General features: G+C 33.6%; 2 protein-coding genes across 2 annotated transcripts; both read right to left on the bottom strand.

The window, feature by feature from the left end:
* Window positions 1-213: 213 nt before the first annotated feature.
* On the bottom strand, window positions 214-2,745 carry LOC107403264 (uncharacterized). The gene has a single exon (XM_016010132.4). It carries the CDS (start codon window positions 2,573-2,575, stop codon window positions 644-646), a length of 1,932 nt encoding a protein of 643 aa, XP_015865618.3. The 5' UTR covers window positions 2,576-2,745; the 3' UTR covers window positions 214-643.
* An 806-nt stretch (window positions 2,746-3,551) lies between these two features.
* Window positions 3,552-10,871, bottom strand: LOC107403270 (ATP-dependent zinc metalloprotease FTSH 11, chloroplastic/mitochondrial). Its single transcript, XM_016010139.4, has 17 exons — window positions 9,923-10,871; window positions 9,488-9,641; window positions 9,141-9,233; window positions 8,710-8,795; window positions 8,454-8,577; window positions 7,962-8,081; window positions 7,691-7,741; window positions 7,526-7,587; window positions 6,828-6,885; window positions 5,967-6,092; window positions 5,806-5,886; window positions 5,278-5,407; window positions 5,004-5,152; window positions 4,624-4,905; window positions 4,327-4,416; window positions 4,189-4,242; window positions 3,552-4,093 (listed from the first exon to the last, which is right to left on the bottom strand). Exons 1-17 carry the CDS (start codon window positions 10,675-10,677, stop codon window positions 3,935-3,937), a joined length of 2,574 nt encoding a protein of 857 aa, XP_015865625.1. The 5' UTR covers window positions 10,678-10,871; the 3' UTR covers window positions 3,552-3,934.
* Between the last annotated feature and the right edge of the window lie 8,226 nt (window positions 10,872-19,097).

The following is a 19,097-nucleotide window of genomic DNA, read 5'->3' as shown; positions in this document are numbered from 1 at the left end:
TTAAACTGTAATAACTTGTTTTTGGGACAAATAAGTAGAAAAAGTTCAAGCAAAAGATCATAATGTATATGACATGTGAGTATCAAAATTTCATGTAGCAAAAACAAATGAAAAAGAAATTCGATTAACACATTATAATTACATTGAGGACTAAGGTAATGAATGAGAGAGAAGATATTTGATAGAACATGATAATTACTGATCAAGTACAACTTATTAAAAAGAGATTTTGTTGAATCTATTAAAAATAGAAAAGTAATGAGTCTATCATTGGCAACAAAAAGAGAAACAACAGCATTGCAGAGCTCAAGCAACCTAATACCTGAGCTCCCCAACACTCACTAGCTTCAAACAAGACAGAACTTCCATCTACAAAGTCCCAACCACCACAAGTCAAACTTCGTGGATAGATGAAGGCATGTTCATCCCCAGAAACAACAGAAACTAAATTCTACAGTCTAGACAGTCAACTCAAATTGTATACCACTACATCTTCCTAATTACATTCAATTCATATGTATAGAGAACAACAAAAACAAGGTGACAAAATAAGAAAATTGATTAGAGTTTACTTGTAGAGAACTTCATGTACATTGGCACATACAGCCTTCAACCCTTTAGCATTACAATCTAGAGTAAGAGTTTATCTCCCCTGACCTGCAAGTAAATCTGGAGGCAGAGATGCAGGATCAAGTTCCCAACAGTCTTTAGAAAGATCTGCAGCCTCATCGCCAGATAGCTTCCTTGCAGGAATTTGGTGTGAAAACAACCGAACATCATCTTTTTCCAGCCATCTAATAGCATGAGCCCCAATCTCGCATCTCTTAAATATCGTCTTGAACCCATCAACCTTCTCGAGATAAGCCATGCTCAAACCATGCATCTCACTGTAAGTTGTTAAGAGGACAACTATATCATAACTCCGTTCATCTCTAACTGAGAGATTTCTTCGCTCTGCATCTTTAGCAGCCTCCTTATAAAGTGCCCAAACCGAACCTTTCTTGGGATAAATCCTATAAACCTCCCTTGCCGCCCTTTCATAATCTGCCACATGAGAAAATACATTCACTGAATTAATAGAAGTCTTCCTTGAAACCTTAAATCTTCCACAAGATACATGAAATCCCATTTTCTCCAAACAAACCAGCCCCTCATCCCCATTGCTCTGAAGATCCAACCAACTCATCTTCACCTCAAAAGGATTTACAGAAACTTCATCAATCAAACCATAATGCCTTGGCATTCCGTCATCATCATCATATATGGCCCAAACCTGCCCTTGCTTAAAACTCCTCTCCACTCTGTCTTTATCAAAATCATAAAAATCTGAATCCTCCACTGCCATTATCTCTAAGTCCCCATTATTCGATCTCGTCCTGCTCCTACCATTATCCCTATTCTTCTCCAGAGCACCAGACTTCTCCAATTCTAAGTCCTTACTCTTCTTCGACACAACTTGGCTCTCAACTGCAGAATCCTTATTCCTCTTTGAATCAACTCGTCTCTCCTGTTTCTCCTTCTTTTTCTGCTTCTCTCTTTCATACTTCTCCTTCTCCTTCAACTTCAATTTGACCTTTTCCTTCTTTAACTTTCGCTTGACTTCCAACTGCATTTCAGCCAATGTCATCATTTCCTCATTAGCTTTCGATCTCTTGGACTCAGACCTCTCCAAGACCTCCCCAACACTGCTCATTCTCTTCCTCAATCCCCCACTCCTCAGTCTCCCACCACTCCATTCGCCGCCGCCATGGGCTTCCCTCTCCGAATCACCACCACTACCCACTTCACCCTTCTTCTTCTTCAGCTCCCCACCCTTTGCTCTCTCCTTGCCCTTTTCACCACTCCCAACTCTCCTCCTCAATCCCACACTACCCATTTTAGGTTTCGAACTCGAATCACCAATTCCTTTATCACCACCCAAATTCTTCATCCTCAACCTCTCACTTCTAACCCTAACACTAACCCTAACATTTTCATTTTCCCCACCAACACCCTCACCCTTCTCAACCTCCACAGCCTTAAAACTCTTCCTGCAACTTGGGCAAACCAAATTATGACCCAAATACCTTTTCTCAAACTGATGAAGAAGCCGGCAAGTGGTACAAGCAGTCCAAAAAGTCTCCTTCACACCGACCAATCCACCGCTTTCCTTCATCTTCTCGTTCTGAATTCGAATCCTGAGCTTCATATCATACTCTTTCCTCCTAATCTTATCGGAGAGGAAACGAAAAGCCTCGCCGACGAGCTTGAAAGCTTCCTCGGAACCCACATGGGGGTTCTTGTCGGGATGGAGGAGGAATGCGAGCTTCTTGTACTGCTTCTTGATGGTGTTGGGGTGGGAAAAGGGTTCAATCTGAAGGACGCTGTACCAGTCAGGGGTAGAGTTGGACTTTGAAGAGGAGCGGAGGATATTCAAGGAAGTGACCATGGCGGAGATACCGTTGAGTTTTGGGCAGAGCTTTTGGGCTCGCTTGGCGTATTTAAGTGCGGATTTGAGGTTGGAGTCGTTGTACCTGGTCTCTGCTAGTGTTTTCAACCGCTGGGCTTCTTGCTCTCGCTCTTCTGCTTCTTCCATCCTCTGCTTCTTCTTCTTCTTCTTTTTCTTTGTACAGTGTTTCAGTGAGGGAGAGAGAAACAGAGGAAGGAAGGAAAAGAGTAGGGAGGGTTTTAACAGTTTGATGGGTTTTTTTTCCGGGAAAAAGTTTTATGAAGGAAAAGAAAATTATTGAAAATGAAAGATTTCAATGGGACTTCTTCGACTTTTGGGAAAATAAAATAAAAATAAATACAATTGACACGCACTTGAGCCAAAATTTACGACCTGTTTGCTTTTACTCTTTTTTTTTTTTTTTTTAACGACTAAAATAGATTATTTTTATGCATTGCAAAGAAAAATAATAATACTTCTATTATGATTTATAAGATAAAATATACATAAATAGAATAATTTAGAATTTAAAAATAAGATATAGAATATATCGTATATTTTAAAGAAGATATAAAAAATAATAATAATAATAAAAATAAAAATAAAGGATATGGATGGATAGGAAAGATTTAAAAAAGATCCTGTCCTTTGGATATTATGAAATCATTTTTGAATTTAAGTATGAACCTTTCCACTCCAAAATAAGAAATGAAATAAAGTGTCAATCCACCACTTTTATTCATGTACTTAAAAATCATTACTTTTGTAGTTACCATCAAAAACAAATCATTGATTACCAGAAATATTGTTTAAGAAAATTTTTATGTTTTTATGTCGCCAATAACTGCTAATGATCCAGCAGTCCATAATTATATAACCACCATTGTTTTGTCTTTGTTTCTTTTTCTTCTCCATTTGTACGTATTTATGGATCGAAACCATGATTTCAATATCAACATTTTCCAGTTGAACAATCGGGGAATAGAACCCTATCGGTGCCTTATTTCAATCACAAAGTACTGAAAATTTGATAATGAATTTCACCATTATTTAGGGGACCACATAAAAGAGGTAATAGAGCACCTTAGGTGAATAAAAGAATCCCACAGTGAACATAGAAAGGTATACAAATTGACTTCCTTCAATGTATTCTTCAAAAATTCACCCATATTTAATTTGGGTTTTAAAGTTGAAATAATATACAGCTTTGTTTTTATCAAAATAATACATGAATTCCTATCCATCGTATTGTCTGTAGACAAGAGTTTTGGTTGCCAAAAAGAGAATCTAAAAGCTCAGAGGATGGTATAAAGAGGCTTCCTATATTACATCTTGGGAAAATGGAAAACACAGCCATGGCTGGTGCCAAGTGGGTGAGGGAGTTGAAGACGAGTGAAAGAATTTTGTAAAATGATTACCCAGTGTGCTCATAATATATGCTGTACATTTGCTCCCCCAACAGTCAGACTAGAACCAGAAGAACAGTCTTAGAAGAGCAGATGGAATTTAAACCAATACAAGATCTCCTTCTTCTTGTTGTTGTTCTTCTTGAGGCTCCGGCAACCGCCCTTCCCTATATGGTAGAAGAATCCGCTTAATTTCTTCAGCACTAAGCGTTTCGCACTCTAGAAGTGCATTTGCCAGTGCATGTAATGCCTTCTCATGCTGGAAAAACATCGTGAATGAAAGAATCAGCATGGCAAGTTCATGAAATGCCAAAACAGTCAACGCTGTCATTAGTAAAAAGCTTAAGGACAAACCTTTTTTAGAAGGGCTTTAACACGATCATATGCTTCTCTTAAGAGTTTCACGACCTGCATTATCAATATAAAAATTTAGATTCCAACTCATATATCACGATTACCATCATAAAAAGACAGCAAATACCGAATACATACTTCAGCATCAATACGTGATTGCATTTCTGAACTAGGTCGGTCTTTGATATGAACTGGTCCAACTGTATCACTCATACCACAACTCGATACCTTGAATAAGAAAAAGATAATAGCATTAATGTTTGATATCTGCAAAGCTCATTTCAAGCCCAACACTTGCAGACTTCTTGTTTGGAATAATGAGTTCAAAAGATCTTGAACAAGTATCCTTTGAGTGAATGAGAGAAATAACAATAAAATTTAAACAAAATATTATCTATAAAACTGAGTCAATAAATAACATATTGAAGGTAATACCATATATTGAGCAAGCTCTGTAGCTGTGTGTAGGTCACTACTTGCTCCAGTAGTTACATGGTCTTGACCAAAAATGAGCTCTTCTGCGACTCTTCCTCCCATGCATACATCAAGACGGGCTAGTAACTGCTTCTTGCTAATCGATGTCTCATCATTTGAAGGAAGCTGGGTGACCATGCCCAAAGCAGATCCTCGAGGCATTATAGTCGCCTTGTGAATTGGATGGGCACCCTCAGTATTAAAAGCAACAATTGCATGGCCACTTTCATGATACGCAGTGAGCTGAAAGATGTTATGTGATGTTAGCAAAAGGGAATGCAATTTTAGGTGACCACCACCCAATACCAGATTGCCTCATGAGTCATGAATGATATTAGTACCTTCTTAGAGTCTTCAGATAAAAACATTGTTTTCCGCTCTGTACCCATGATTATTCTATCCTTCGCAAATTCCAACTGGCTAGAAGTAAGCTTATCAGCACCTTCAACAGCAGCTTTAATTGCAGCAATGTTCACCAAGTTTGCAAGATCTGATTGAGAAGAAAATAAATTAGAGAGTGGGGGTAGGGTCATTCAGGACCACTTGAATAAATAGTGAGAGAAAGAAATGTGTTTCAACTTAAGAAATAGCACTTTTAATAAAATGATGACCGACCTGCTCCATTGAATCCTGGTGTACCACGAGCAATGGCTTTAACATCTACATCCTCAGCCAGTGGTTTATCCTGTAGATAGAGCTCTAATATCTCTTGACGACCTCGAACATCTGGGTTTGGAACAACAATCTAAATACAGAGATTTGTAAGTAGTCTGCTTTCTTTAAAAGCTGAGATAAACAATTCAACAAATAAACTTGATGACAATTCCATATTTAACTGTAGCAAATGCTTGTGAATAAATTCAGTCCAAAGACTCACTACATAGCTAAGAAAAACCCAAAAGACCAAAAAACAAAAAAAAACAAACAATACGAAAGACAAAAAAGTAAATATTATGCCATGATTGGCTGGATATAATAAAGAGAAAACAACGATATGGCATAAGCTCCAGTACAACAAACTGCTTCTAGAAATAGACCCAACACATTCAGTTAAACTTGAGAGCCCTTCACAAAAGAAATAAATTTGCAGACATACACATATATATTATATGGTAGTTACACAATAAGGACATAGTAACTTACATGTCTGTCAAATCTACCGGGCCTTGTCAAAGCTGGATCAAGAATATCAGGCAAGTTTGTTGCAGCCATCAGAATTATTCCCTACAGGAAAAAATAAAATAAAATAAGTAATTAGAAAATGCAGAAGAGAACATAACAATGCACAAGATTTCTGGACATACCTCATTCTGCTCAAAACCATCCATTTCCACAAGCAGTTGATGCAATGTTTTCTTTGTATGCCCTTCCCATTGTTTCCGTGTGGACCCAACAGCATCTATTTCATCAATGAAAATGATGCAAGGAGCCTATGAAAATGAAAAGCATGCATAAGACAATCAGATTCGGAGATGCATACGAAGCATAAAACAATCACTATTTATTTATTTTGATACGCAACCGCTAGTCTGGAATCAACATAATAAAGAACTTGAAAAAACATATATAACCAAACTAAAGAAAAATAAACGTTCTTTGAGAACTTACAAATAGATCTGTGAATTTTCAGACCTTCACAATAGACACTTACATATGCTAAAACCAGTTGAATGCTACATGCATAAGTAAACACATTTTCTGTATTACATGAACATAGATATTTTCCAGTGTCCATCATGGTAGGAAAATATTTTAACCATCTTGATTGTATTTACAACTCAGGTATGGGTCCATCACATAAAAAACTAGAAATCACAAATCAAAATCTAATATACAAGCCAAATGTCCCTGTTTTTCTGCTTGAATCGATGTTAATCTGTATTCTTCTAGCTGTTGTCAGTTTAGCTCTTATATTATCCATGCCAACCTCCATAAAAATCTGAAACACTCATCAATTATTCCCTAAATCTATGTTTCCTACTTTTTTCCCCTAATATTTTTTGGACGTTGATGCTTATAAATTATCCATATTCACCTGTAGATATAATATTTAATGTTTACACAAATGCATATCAATATATAAAGAAAATTATTCCCCTCAAAACCACCTCTTTCCTCTCCCTCTCAATGGTTTTAGATGCTAAATTGTATCATCAACAACAAACCTTCTTTTTTGCTGCTTGGAATAAGGATCTTACACGTCGAGCACCAACACCAACAAACCTGCCATACAATTGGTAACATAAGATCATTAATGTCTACGAAAAACTACTTGCTTATCTCCTTTGTTCAAGCACTATCAGTTCATTTGAAGTGCTGATCAACCATTAAACAGCGAAAACAAAAATTTGATTTCAGTTGGGTTCATTGCAAAGTTTTATATTAGATAAAACAATAAACCTAAAGTAGATTTCAATTGGCAATACAAATGAGATTTATACTAAATTGATTCAACCACACAGAACAAGTTGATCCTTATAGTGGTTTACAACACTATAAGTTGATACAATGCTAACAACTTGACAATTCATGTTTTTCCTTATAATCAACCCTCTAGAGCAACATCGTAAGAAATAAAATAGCTTCACCTTTGCAGAATGCTACTCAAACTCAAATACATGTGGAAGTTCTAAGAGACTGGATGCTGAAAAGTAACAGAATACCCCCATTGAAATTGTTGTGCTGCTTATAGATAACTGTGAAATCATCCCTAACTAAAAATCTGTCTACTGCTTAAAATTCCCAGGAAGCCAAAAGTGGCACCAGTAGCAAAAGAAACTAAACTAAAGGATAAATCTCAATATATCAGATTGAGAAAGGACCTAGTGAGCTTTTGTTTATGAAGAATAGAAATATGACTCACATTTCCTCAAACTCGGATCCTGCTCTATAGAAAAAAGGTACCCCAGCTTCTCCAGCAATAGCCTATAAGTCCCACATAAGTCATACATAGTCAGAAAACATATAAGAACTCTGAGAGAAATTTTATAGAGAGAGAAAAAGACAGGAACATTGAGAAGCATATTACCTTTGCGAGCAGAGTTTTTCCTGTTCCAGGTGCTCCTGTCAAAAGAATTCCCTGCAGTTCAGTACATGTTAAACTCAGATTGTCAAAGAACAATTATACAGAAAGATCAAAGAAAAGGCCATTTATGTGGGTGAAGAAACAACCATGTTCGTATTATTAACAGTCTGTCCATGAACAAAGGAGAACATTTTGGAAAAAAAGTAAAAACAAAAGACCAATTGCATCGGAATAACATGTATTCAGGGAAAATAAATAAACAAAACTAACACACCTTCGGTAATTTTCCCCCAAGGCGAGTAAACTTTCCTGGGTTCTTGAGGTATTCAACTACTTCCTCGAGCTCTTGTTTCGCATCGTCACAACCTTTTACATCCTTAAATGTTTTAACATTCTACAAAAAGAAAAGTAATTTTTAAAATGCAGAAACAGCAAACCAAAAGGATATAAAGATAAATATAAGGTATTGGTAGCTAAACAGTAAAAACAACATTTATGAAACCTGGATGATAATTGTCTTTCTGGATTATTCCAATTTCAAGATGACAGGTATTGTTGCTATAACTTCCAGCATATGAAAAATCTAAATGAATCAGATAGTATTCCTTTGGTAATCAGCATTTTCCAGTTTCCATCCCATCCATAATTCTACATTTGCTCCTCAATTAATCCAAACCCTTATATCTTCTTCTATCTATTAAGCCATTTACTACATTTACTATAGTAACTTTCTTCAGTTTTGCATAGTGCAGTGAATATTTTTTACCTTTTCAGGAATAACTTCTTTATTTAATTCTTTCGGGGAATAGGAAGAACTTGAGCCAACACCTGATGCTCCTATTCCACCCAAACTCCCTATGTACTTTTGAAGTGCAGCAGCGCCCATTAACCTGAAGACAATCTCCATACATAGTATGAGTAACAATTCAAGATTACAGGCATTAAAACAACCAAAAAGTACACAAGCGAGAAAGAGAGCAGGAAGGAAGGAAAGAGAAACTAGGAATATAAAATGGCCATACCATACTAATCCAACAGCAACAGTGAATAATATAGTTGAAACAAGCTCTTGTGTAAAACGTGATTTGTTGGACACTTTAGGTTCAACCTAAAATATGAAACATGTCTACATATTAGAAACTAAAAGAAAGAAAAGGGAGACAAATAAAGAAACTGCCAGAGAATTTAAATACAAACCGAAATTAAAATCATTCACTCCAAATTAAAATATGGTCAGAAACACAAGGCATGTGAACACATTCTTTAACTGGTATAGCCTATAGGCACAACGGTCCAACAGTACACTTTGTTATGAATGAAAATCATCTAAAATTAGGTACTATGGACATGGAGTTGATAATATTCTTCTAATAATTTAGTCAACAAGATTACATTATCAATATATTCTTCTAATAATTTAGGCAACAAGATTACATTATCAATCAAACCTTACCATCAACACATGCAATGGTTGCTTCTCATTTATGCCAGGATTGAGAAATGACTCATCCAAATTTCCTGATGCTCGCTGCTTCAACTCTTGTAACTACATGTATAAATAAAAATTAGCCACATAATACTTTTCACGCACAGAATAAATGACAATAAGATAAATGAGGCAAATCAAAAGGATGCAAAGGACAAACCAGAAATTTCAGCAAAGAAAGAACTTGAAATGATTAGTACAAATAAAAAAACAGATGCAAGAGAATAACTAAGAGAATTGACATAGTTTGATAAAAGTTGTTTTGCCCCAACATGGTTTAGCTTTTATTTGGGAAATAGCAGCTGCATGCTTACCAATGAAGGAAGACTAGAAGGTTTTCCAGACTCCTCATCAGGAAGATAGTCAGCAATCGCATTTGTTACCACAAGCGCTCGAAGATACTCTGCAACTCCTCTACTATCTACAGCATGATCCCTTTGTTCAAAGCGCTTGATGACAGACTCAGGGCTGGAGAATAAGAAAAAATAAGTAAGAAACAAAATTTACTAACAGAACTACCTCTATTCTAACAGAACTACCCTTTATATTCAAATATGTCCTACCACCTCAACAAATTACTTGACTAACTAAAACATGAATTAACATCAAAATGGCAAACAAAAAAGAAGGAAAAAACTTGAATCCTTCGAACATGAAATTAAAACCCCAATACATTTGAAGATTTATTGTTTCCGTCACCAAGATTATCATACATGAAAACTAAACTACAGACTACAAAACAGACTAACCTTTGCTTGTTGAGCTCAGCCAACAAAGCACTCTGCTTTGCTGCGTCCTTGGGATTTGCATCTGCCTCAGCAATCAACCGTTCCAACCGCTTCTCCTGCCGCCAAAATGGCCACCAACTCAACCAATCCATCATCAACAACTTCTCAAATCCTGTTCTAGCGGTCGCCCAAACCCCCATCAAGAAAACCACCAATGGTATTCGACTCTTATCACCCTCTTTCCCCACCAAAGTTCCAGTCTTACCCTCACTTTCCACCACATTCTCGCTCTTCTCTTCCCTAGCCACTTCCCCATTATCCAAACCCAACTCAGCAAACTCACTCTTCACTTGAGTCTCCGAACTTTCGCTCAACCCATTGGCTTCCAACACCCCAACATCAGAAACCGAACTATCACCATTCAAACTCGAACTCCCACTATCTATTTCATTGGGTTTCGAATCGTTTTTCTCAGAAACCGAATGTCCATCAAAAGAACTCGCTTCTGTATTCAAATTCGTATCATCCTGATGAAATGTGCAAGAAACAAGAAAAGGGTGCCGGCAAAATCCAAAATCCCGAAATCCCGGTGGCGAAGAGAGATTAAGATTAGGAAGCCGAAGCGGGTTATGCTTAAAATGAGAAGCTAAGCGAGAAAAGTGAAAACTTTTCCAAAAACATGAAGAATAAGAACAAGAACAAAAGGATGAAGAAGAAGAAGAAGAAAAGGCAAAGAGTGAAGGGTGGAGGATAAGGGAAGCTTGGAGAGTAGCCATTGTTTTAGGGATTAATGGAAACGACGGTCAGTTTCACTTGTAAGCCTCGGGCTGTTCTCTCTTTTCTCTCTGTGAGTTAAGAGTGATGAGTTCGGAAGAGAGAGAGCTCTGAGAGCCACAAGATTAGAGGGAATAGAGAAAGAGAAAACCTTATCCTGGGGATTGAAATTGGCGCCGGCTTTGCTTGTAATTTGTGGCATTTTCTGAGTTCTGACTCAGTGACTCTCTCAAGTCGTAGTTCTTTCTTACGCCCAGACTCGGTGAGTTTCTAACTCGGCTAGGCTTTGAATTTTTAGCTCAACTTTTTTTTTTTTTCTGAAAATTATATTTAGTAAATTTATTAATTTAGCACTTATAATTAATATGATAATGATAATAATTAAGAAGGCTTTAAACTTAAAAAAAAATTAAGAAGACTTTAATTTGGTAGGAAAAAAAAGACTTCAATTTATTATTTATTTAATATCACTTGATTTTCAAAAAAAAAATAATCACTTGAATAAAATTTCTTCTTTTTTTTTTTTAACATATGATAAATTGGTGTTTTTTCCCATTGTTATATGTAAGTTAAACATATTAGCTAAGAAATATATATATACATATATATGTAAAAAGTAGATCATTATAATTTGTTTATATAAAAACATATCAATATCATCCACTTGCATATTTACAAATTTATCAAATAAGTTTAATTTAGTTAGTAAGCTATTCACTTTTATGATAGAAAAATCATAGTTTGAAATACTAAAATATGATTATAAAAAAAAAAGTATTTCGGTAATTTTCATTGATTACTTTGCTCCAGTTAGTCTAGATTGATTAATTTGTTTTGTTAATTGTTTTAGTACTCTATATTTGAATAATAAATTAAGAAAATGGTGTTTTAGAAGTACACCTTTTATCTCTTGATTCATACGTATAAATAAATAAATATATCTATAGATATATAGATATATATACATAACATTCTCATAAAGGTGTATATATACAGATAAATTGGAAGCTCGCAGATAAAATTGAGAGCTAGAGGAATTTTTATTTTTTTTTGAAGGAGTAGATGTATACAATTTAAACACATTGAAATCTAAAACAAAGTGTATTTCTTAATTATTTTATATCTTTATTGTATATATATATATATATATATATTTTTTTTTTGTTACTTTTTGTTTATAAAATATAGGTTTCAATCCATTTATGTTGCTTTAATAGCTTCATTTTCTTATGAAGTGGAATTATAATAAAACTTTCTTTAAATTGAAAAAGTTTTTCGACAGTTTTAACTTTTCTGTTCGCACTTTGAATTTATAAAAGAATTCGAGAAACGTCAGTGGTCGGTGTTTTATTTTTTCTTTCTTTTTAGATATTTTCTAAGCCAATAAAAAAATTGAAAAAAAAATAAAAATAAGCCACTACCATTTAGATATTGTTGGATGTCAGAGCCTATCCAGGTTGTATAGTGTTCCATATGCATAAATCATAGAAGCCGACTCAGCGCCAGGTTATCGCGACTTTTCTTGGTTTTCTTGTTATGCAAGTTTGTTGTTTTACAATGTAGGATTCTTATTTTATTATTATTATTATTTTTTTTTTATCATAATCTAGAATTCTTATTTGTAAACCAACATATGGGACTTTTCCATTGGCTATAAGGACTTTTGCATTGGCCATTGACTTTTGACTTGGCTATTGGGGAAGTGTCCTGCTTTTTAGTAACCCAAACTTCCTTTCTTTTTTCATTTTTCCAATTTGGAAAACCAAAATTCTTAGAAGTAGTCTTTCAAATTTATATATATATATATATATATATATATATATATTTATATGAATAACAAAGATCAAAATTACACCACCTCAATTGGCTCCTGGTTCATTTTTGTTCTTTCTTTCTTTTTTCTGATTCTGTTTGTTTCATTCTTTTTCTGGTTCTATTTTTTGGCTTCCATATATAATATAGAAGTGGAACGCACCGAAAACTCAGGCATGGATCAGTTTTCTGACTTGCCTGAACCCAACATCCATGATATCATGTTTCTCCTTCCCAGTGCAGAACCAGCACGAATGAGCGTATTGTCAAAAAGTTTATCGTCCGCATCGCGTTCATTTCCAATTGTGGACTTCAATTTGGTGAATTTAGGGAGAGAGCTATTGAGTTCTTTTTGGATTTTGTACTTAATTCTCTTGAAAGTTATCGTGCGATTAATACTTGTTTAGAAAGGTTGAGTTTTGTTGCTTCTCTTTGCGGTTATGAATATGATGCAAGGGGTTGAAAAGATGGTAAACTTCGCCATGGACAACAATGTCAAAGAGCTCAATTTAAAAGGAATTTTTAGAGGTAAAAAAATGTTTTAAAATTTACCCTTTTCCACGTTTCAATCTCTTGTGCCAAATCAATCAAAACTTTGAAGCTTAGAGGGTTTGAATCAACATATGAGTGTTTGTTCTTGAGCTGTCCTTTATTGGAAAATCTGAGTCTAATTGATTGCACCCGATTTGAAAATGTTATTTTGGTTTCTATTTCAAAACTCATAGCCATAGAAATCGAAGCTTGCTTTGATCTTCAGGAAATTTTTGTTGAAGCATCTCTACTGCTTAATATTTTTCATGTAAATGTTCATGGACGATGAATGAACCTTGTAAACTCAACATCATTAGTAGCTCCGGTGACTTCTACAAATCTTGAAAGCTTGCAACTTGGAGACAAAAGGAGGCCAAAAAGAAGGATCAATAGTTTTTTTGTATTTTTGTTTTGGCTAAGAAACAAAAAACATTGGATTGGTTGAATTAACATCACGTGTTGGAAAATTTTCTGGTTTCTTATACGTGTATACTTTACCAACTTCAGCAATCTTTCCTGCTGAATCATCAATCAAATATGTAAAGCTCAAAGGATATCAATCCGTGCAGCCTCAAGTTTTGAACTTAAGCACTATTCTTTGTTAAGTATGAATCCGGTAAGAGTCTAATTCTCCTTTCCTGGCATGATTTGTTAAGTATTACTTTGTTGTCTTGTCTAATCCTAAAATCCAAGCTGTATAAGTCAAAAGTTGCATTCATGTCAGCAGTACTAGTTTGGCATCTAATTCTAAACTCAAAGCTGTAAAAATAACAAAATTGCTTTTATCTCAACGAGATTTCTGTTAGAGTTTGGGCCCAAAATGAGTGAGATTGATTTGTTAGTAGGCTTTGGGCCTTAAATGTTTGTTTCCCTTACTGGTTGTTTGAAAATATGAGGATTTTGATATTTTTTATGAAATAAAACAAAAGAATATTTTTGAATGTGGGAAGTTGAGAGTTTGACGGGAAAAAGACTTTTGAGTGGAGAGTTATCTCTTCACATGTTTTTCAAACGTTATTTTTAGTTTTGGAAAAATACAAAGAATAAAAAAAAGAATTTTGAGAAATATGTGAAAAACAGAGAAAAAAGTTTGAAAAAAAAAAAGCTTAGAAGGTAGTAGATCTGAAAGCTTTTGCAACCGTTTTATCCTGGAAGATGTTCGTCCCAAAATCCTACACCGGTAGGTGTAAAATGTCTTAAGAATACTGTGGCATCACACAGACCTAAGTTAGACTTCCAGAAAACAGATCAATTAAGAAAATATAGGTTTTAAATTCTCTGAATATCTATGTAATTTTATTTTACATTATTATATTATATGTACATGTATTTACATATATATTCATACATTATTTCCAACAATTTCGTGTTGAATCAGCTGCATTCCTTGAATCTTTCTCATGGTTTATCACCTTCATGGACTTGTCAACGCATTGTCAACAGCTCAACTTCTCCAAATCTTAACATCTGCGGTATTGCAGCAATCTTAAAAAGCAACTTGTTTGAATAATGTTTTTCATCCAAGAAGATCTTTTATTTTCATCATAAATATCCAAAAACTATGAAGCAGCTTCATGTCAAGTTTGAACAATTTGAGATCGAAGCTCCAAATTTAATTTCCTTCAGGTATAGCTGTAATTCTGCTGGACATCTGACATTGACATAAGCAGCTCTAGAAGTCTGAAATGTCTGCAATTCAAAGGAAAAGATGTACCAGATAGATGCGTTAAGCAAAACTTCTCTGAATTTCATTATCTTCAGAATTTGATTTTGCATAAATGCATCACATTGAAAAAGGTCAAGTTCCATCTACAGTACTTAAAATGTTTGAAGCTGGTTTCTTGTGTAGAAATTGTCTGAAGTTGAGATTTAGGCTCCAAATTTGGTTTCGTTCATATATGTGACAGATAAAACTAAAACTAATACTTTGTATCCACCTCATGTAATATTCAACTCCAAAACTAAACTAGATGTCATGCTGAATCTGTTAAATGTTCCATACCAGAACCATTTTCAAAATCTGAGGAATTTAATTTAATGCTTTGCTCATTGCAAAACATTGACACTCTGCCGCGGGACTACTGGTGGTGTATGTATTCATTGGATGTGGTATATATATTTGCTTGCTTTTGCTCTATTTTTCTTTTTCTCATTGTTTGTTTTTTAACTAATTTGTGTGGGAAAAAGTGATGATATGAGGGGTTGATTTATCTCAAAGAGTCAGGACAGATTTTGGTTCCTCCATTATATAACTTCAAGCGTCTGACTATACAAAGTGGAATGATTGAGGAAGAGATTTACTGTGAAAATAGTTGACTCATTGCTTGGCTTGTTCCTTATCTAAATGAAATCTCCATCCCCATCAGTTTGCTATCAAAAATAAAATCCTTGAAGCTATATTATTTTTTTCAATTTAGATTACTATTGAATTAATATTTATTATCGTGGATATTGTATATAATCCTGCTCAAGTTCTAACTAACTAAAATGCCAAAAAAAAAAAAATTTGAGCAAAACACTACTGTACTTCCTTTTCTTCTTGTCATTAAGTTTATCAAAAGCTTAGACTGTTTCATTGGATTTTGCAGTTTCTCTTACAAGTAAGAGAATGCAGAGAACTGGTAACAAGATTTGGAAGAAGATAAAATGGAGATCTCTGTAAAGAAGAAGTGAATTTCTTCTATGTTTATTCATAAATATTATTTCGTTTTCGTTGTCAGAGGATGCGTTAAGTCTTTGTTTTGTTTTCAGTTGACATAACATATAAAAGTGTTCAATTTCTATTAGTTTAAGTTTTGAATTTTAATCACGTTTCGGTAATTAGAAATTATGTTTTTGGATTAAGATCTCTAAAATCTCTAATGCTCACCGAGGGGGAAAAAAAAAAAAATTAGTAATTATAATTCTGTAAGACGATATGCATTATGGAAATATGGTGTGGAAACCTGCTTGGAACTCTAATTTCTGTCAGCTTTACACATTGGATTACCTAAAATATGCCAGGTAGTTCTTTAAATATCATTAGCTCTTCTTGCTCAGCATAATTCTTTTGTTTAGCTTCAACGAATCAGCAATTGAAGTAAAAACAGTTGGTTTATTAATTATTATTGATAAAACTTGATGAACATGAAAGTCAAAATTTCAAAGCCTTAAAACCAAAGGAAAATTGCAAAGTTGCTCATTTTAATTGTGTTTTGTTCAAGTAACAAGTCGAAGAAAGTTTGGAATTAGATATATGGATATTTATTTATTTATTTGTCCTTTTCTGTTCCCCAGCTTGAGCTTGGAATTAATCTGCTGCCAAAAACAATATTGGTTAGTCAATTTCACATACACTAATGCAACAAGAGTTTTGATATTCTGTTAATACAATGTTGTTCAATTTAATTATTTTCTAAACCTTTTTACAATACAATATTTGATATTCCGTTAATAATACAATAATAAACAATATTATTATTATTTGTTTATTATATATATTTATAATTTATATATATATATTTTTATTTGTTTGAAAAATGATATAAAAATATTAACTAAGTTTAAATATATTCTTTAAAAAATAAAAATTATTCTTTAAATAAGCTATTTGTTTGAAAAATGAGATAGAAATATTTTTTTTATTTGTTTGAAGACGAGGTTTTGCAGATAGTTTACTCGAAGGCTATTTTTCAGTATTCTGTTCGGCATTTTCCTCTTAGAATTGATGACCTGGTAGCATCAGTTACTAGTATTTCATCAGAGGACCATCATGAAGGAAACAGACCTCCTCCTGATGATGTTGATATGGATGGTTAACGGTAATGGGAACATTACTGTATGGGATCAATGACACTGAGTAGCTTTCATTTTCATATGAATGAAGATTTTTTTCAAGATCACTGAATTATTAATACCATAATACAATTTTATGTATAGTTCTCCTTGTTAATATCTTTCTTTCTTAAAGTTCTTACATTGAAACCATCATTGTTGCTGAAATTGTTAGTTATTTGTTACTCATAGATCATGTTTCAGTATTCGATGTTGGAATTTTTATTTTTTATTTTTGGTCTATTCCCACTTGGAATCAATCTGCTCCCAAGAACAATACTAGTGCTGTGGCAATTTCTTACCCGTTATTGTGACTAGAATTTGCATACTCTGTCTGAACAAGATTTCTTCCAAAGTAAGGAAATTTGAACAAGTTGAAGAAAGTTTGGAATTAGATATATTAAATTTTTATTTATTTTTTTCCTTCCTTTTATATTCCCAAGCTTGAGCTTGGAATTAATCTACTGCCAAACACAATATTAGTTGGGCAAGTTCTTACATGTTAATGCAACAAGAATTTGTATAGTCTGTTGAAACAATATTGTTCTATTTAATTGTTTTTAAAACCATTTAATAGCAACTGTAATTTTCATGGAATCAAAATCCTAATTAACTTCTTATGCATGAGGGAAAGAAGAATACTAGTCTCAAAATATTGCAGCTAGTTTGCTTCGGTGTTTTTTGCATTGTCATAATAAAAATAAGTATACTGGCAAAAAGGAAAAATATACCAAACAGATGGATTGAAGAAAACTCCTCTGAATTTCGTTACCTTGAGACTTTGAAGTTAAAAGGCTGCTGTCAATCCAAGAAGATCAAGTTTCATCTTGAATATCTAAAAGCTTTGGAGTTACAAAATGCATATTTCGATAAGGTTGAGATTGAAGCTCCAAATCTGGTTTCCTTCAAGTATTGTACTGAATCTGCAGGACCTTCTGATATTGACATAAGCAGGTCTATAAATCTCAAACTTCTGCAATTTCAAGGCAAAGATCTACCCGAAAGATAGATTAAAAACAACTTCTCTGAATCTCCTTTTCTCGAAACTTTGGAGCTGTATAGATGTATTAGATTGAAGAAGATCAAGTTTCTTCTCAAGATGTTAAAAAGTTTGAAGTTGGTTTGCTTTGTCAAATTGTCTGAAGCTGAGATTGAAGCTCCAAATCTGGTTAAAATCATGTATCAGTGGAATATTAATGATAATGATGTGCCTTTGTTAACTTTCACTTCTAAAGCAAAACCAGATATTGTGATCCATGTGTTTGATAATTGAGATCCGAACTGCTCTCTATGTTTGAGGAACTTTCTAGCATGTTTTACTCAACATTGCAAAATAGTAACTCTGCATTATATGACTCAATATGATGTAAGTATACACAGATTAACACATAATAAAGGGCTCACGCCCACTTCCACTTTATGGTATGCATAAAAATCTACTATAGCAAAATTATATATCTATATTTATTTATATATATATATATATATGTGGGTGGTTTAATTTGCTTATTTGTCTATTTATTTCTTTGGAAAATAGGAAATTGAAGGGTTGATTTGTCCTGAGGAGCTAAAAAAGAACTTGGTTACTCCATTATATAACATAAGGCATCCCAAGGTACAATTGACTAGATTGAAGAATATCAGGTCAGTTCTGGCTTTGGTTGACAGTTTGCTTTGGCTTGCCACTCATCCAAATATTATATCCATAGTTGTTAATTCACAAGTAAAATCGTTGAAGGTATGATTATTTTAGTTAGATGCTAATAACTTTTGACTTAAATTTTTTTATTAACAGATTAATTAATTTTGCTTAAATTGACGATAGATCACTTTTTTTTTTTTTTTTTGGTCACTAATACAGGGAGTTGCAACATGATTTGAAAGAAGTGACAGGGGAGAATTTTGAAGATAGTGAAAGGATTATTTTACATAATTATTTTCTTAAATTGCAATGAAGAATCTGTTTCCTCTTTGTCATAGGTGTGTTCATAAATTTGATTTAATTTAGAGTAAAACATGTTAAGCAGTTTTTTACAATATCGTTAGCTCTTCTTTTCTTAAAATTGTGTTCTTTGGCTTCAGTAAATCAGCAATTGAAGTAAAATTAGATGATGGTTTATTATTGATAGAATAATAAACATGAAAGGTAAAATTTCAAAGACTTACTAAGCAAAACTAAAAAAATTACTGGTTTATTATAATTTATTTTTTTTGTAGAACAAGAAGTTGAAAGTTTGAAATTAGATGTATGGATTTTTATGTTTTT

The sequence above is a fragment of the Ziziphus jujuba genome, chromosome 6 (assembly GCF_031755915.1).
Source record: "Ziziphus jujuba cultivar Dongzao chromosome 6, ASM3175591v1".
Lineage (NCBI taxonomy): Eukaryota > Viridiplantae > Streptophyta > Magnoliopsida > Rosales > Rhamnaceae > Ziziphus > Ziziphus jujuba.
The sequence above is the reverse complement of the archived record's forward strand: the minus strand, read 5'-3'. Positions and strand labels throughout refer to the sequence as shown.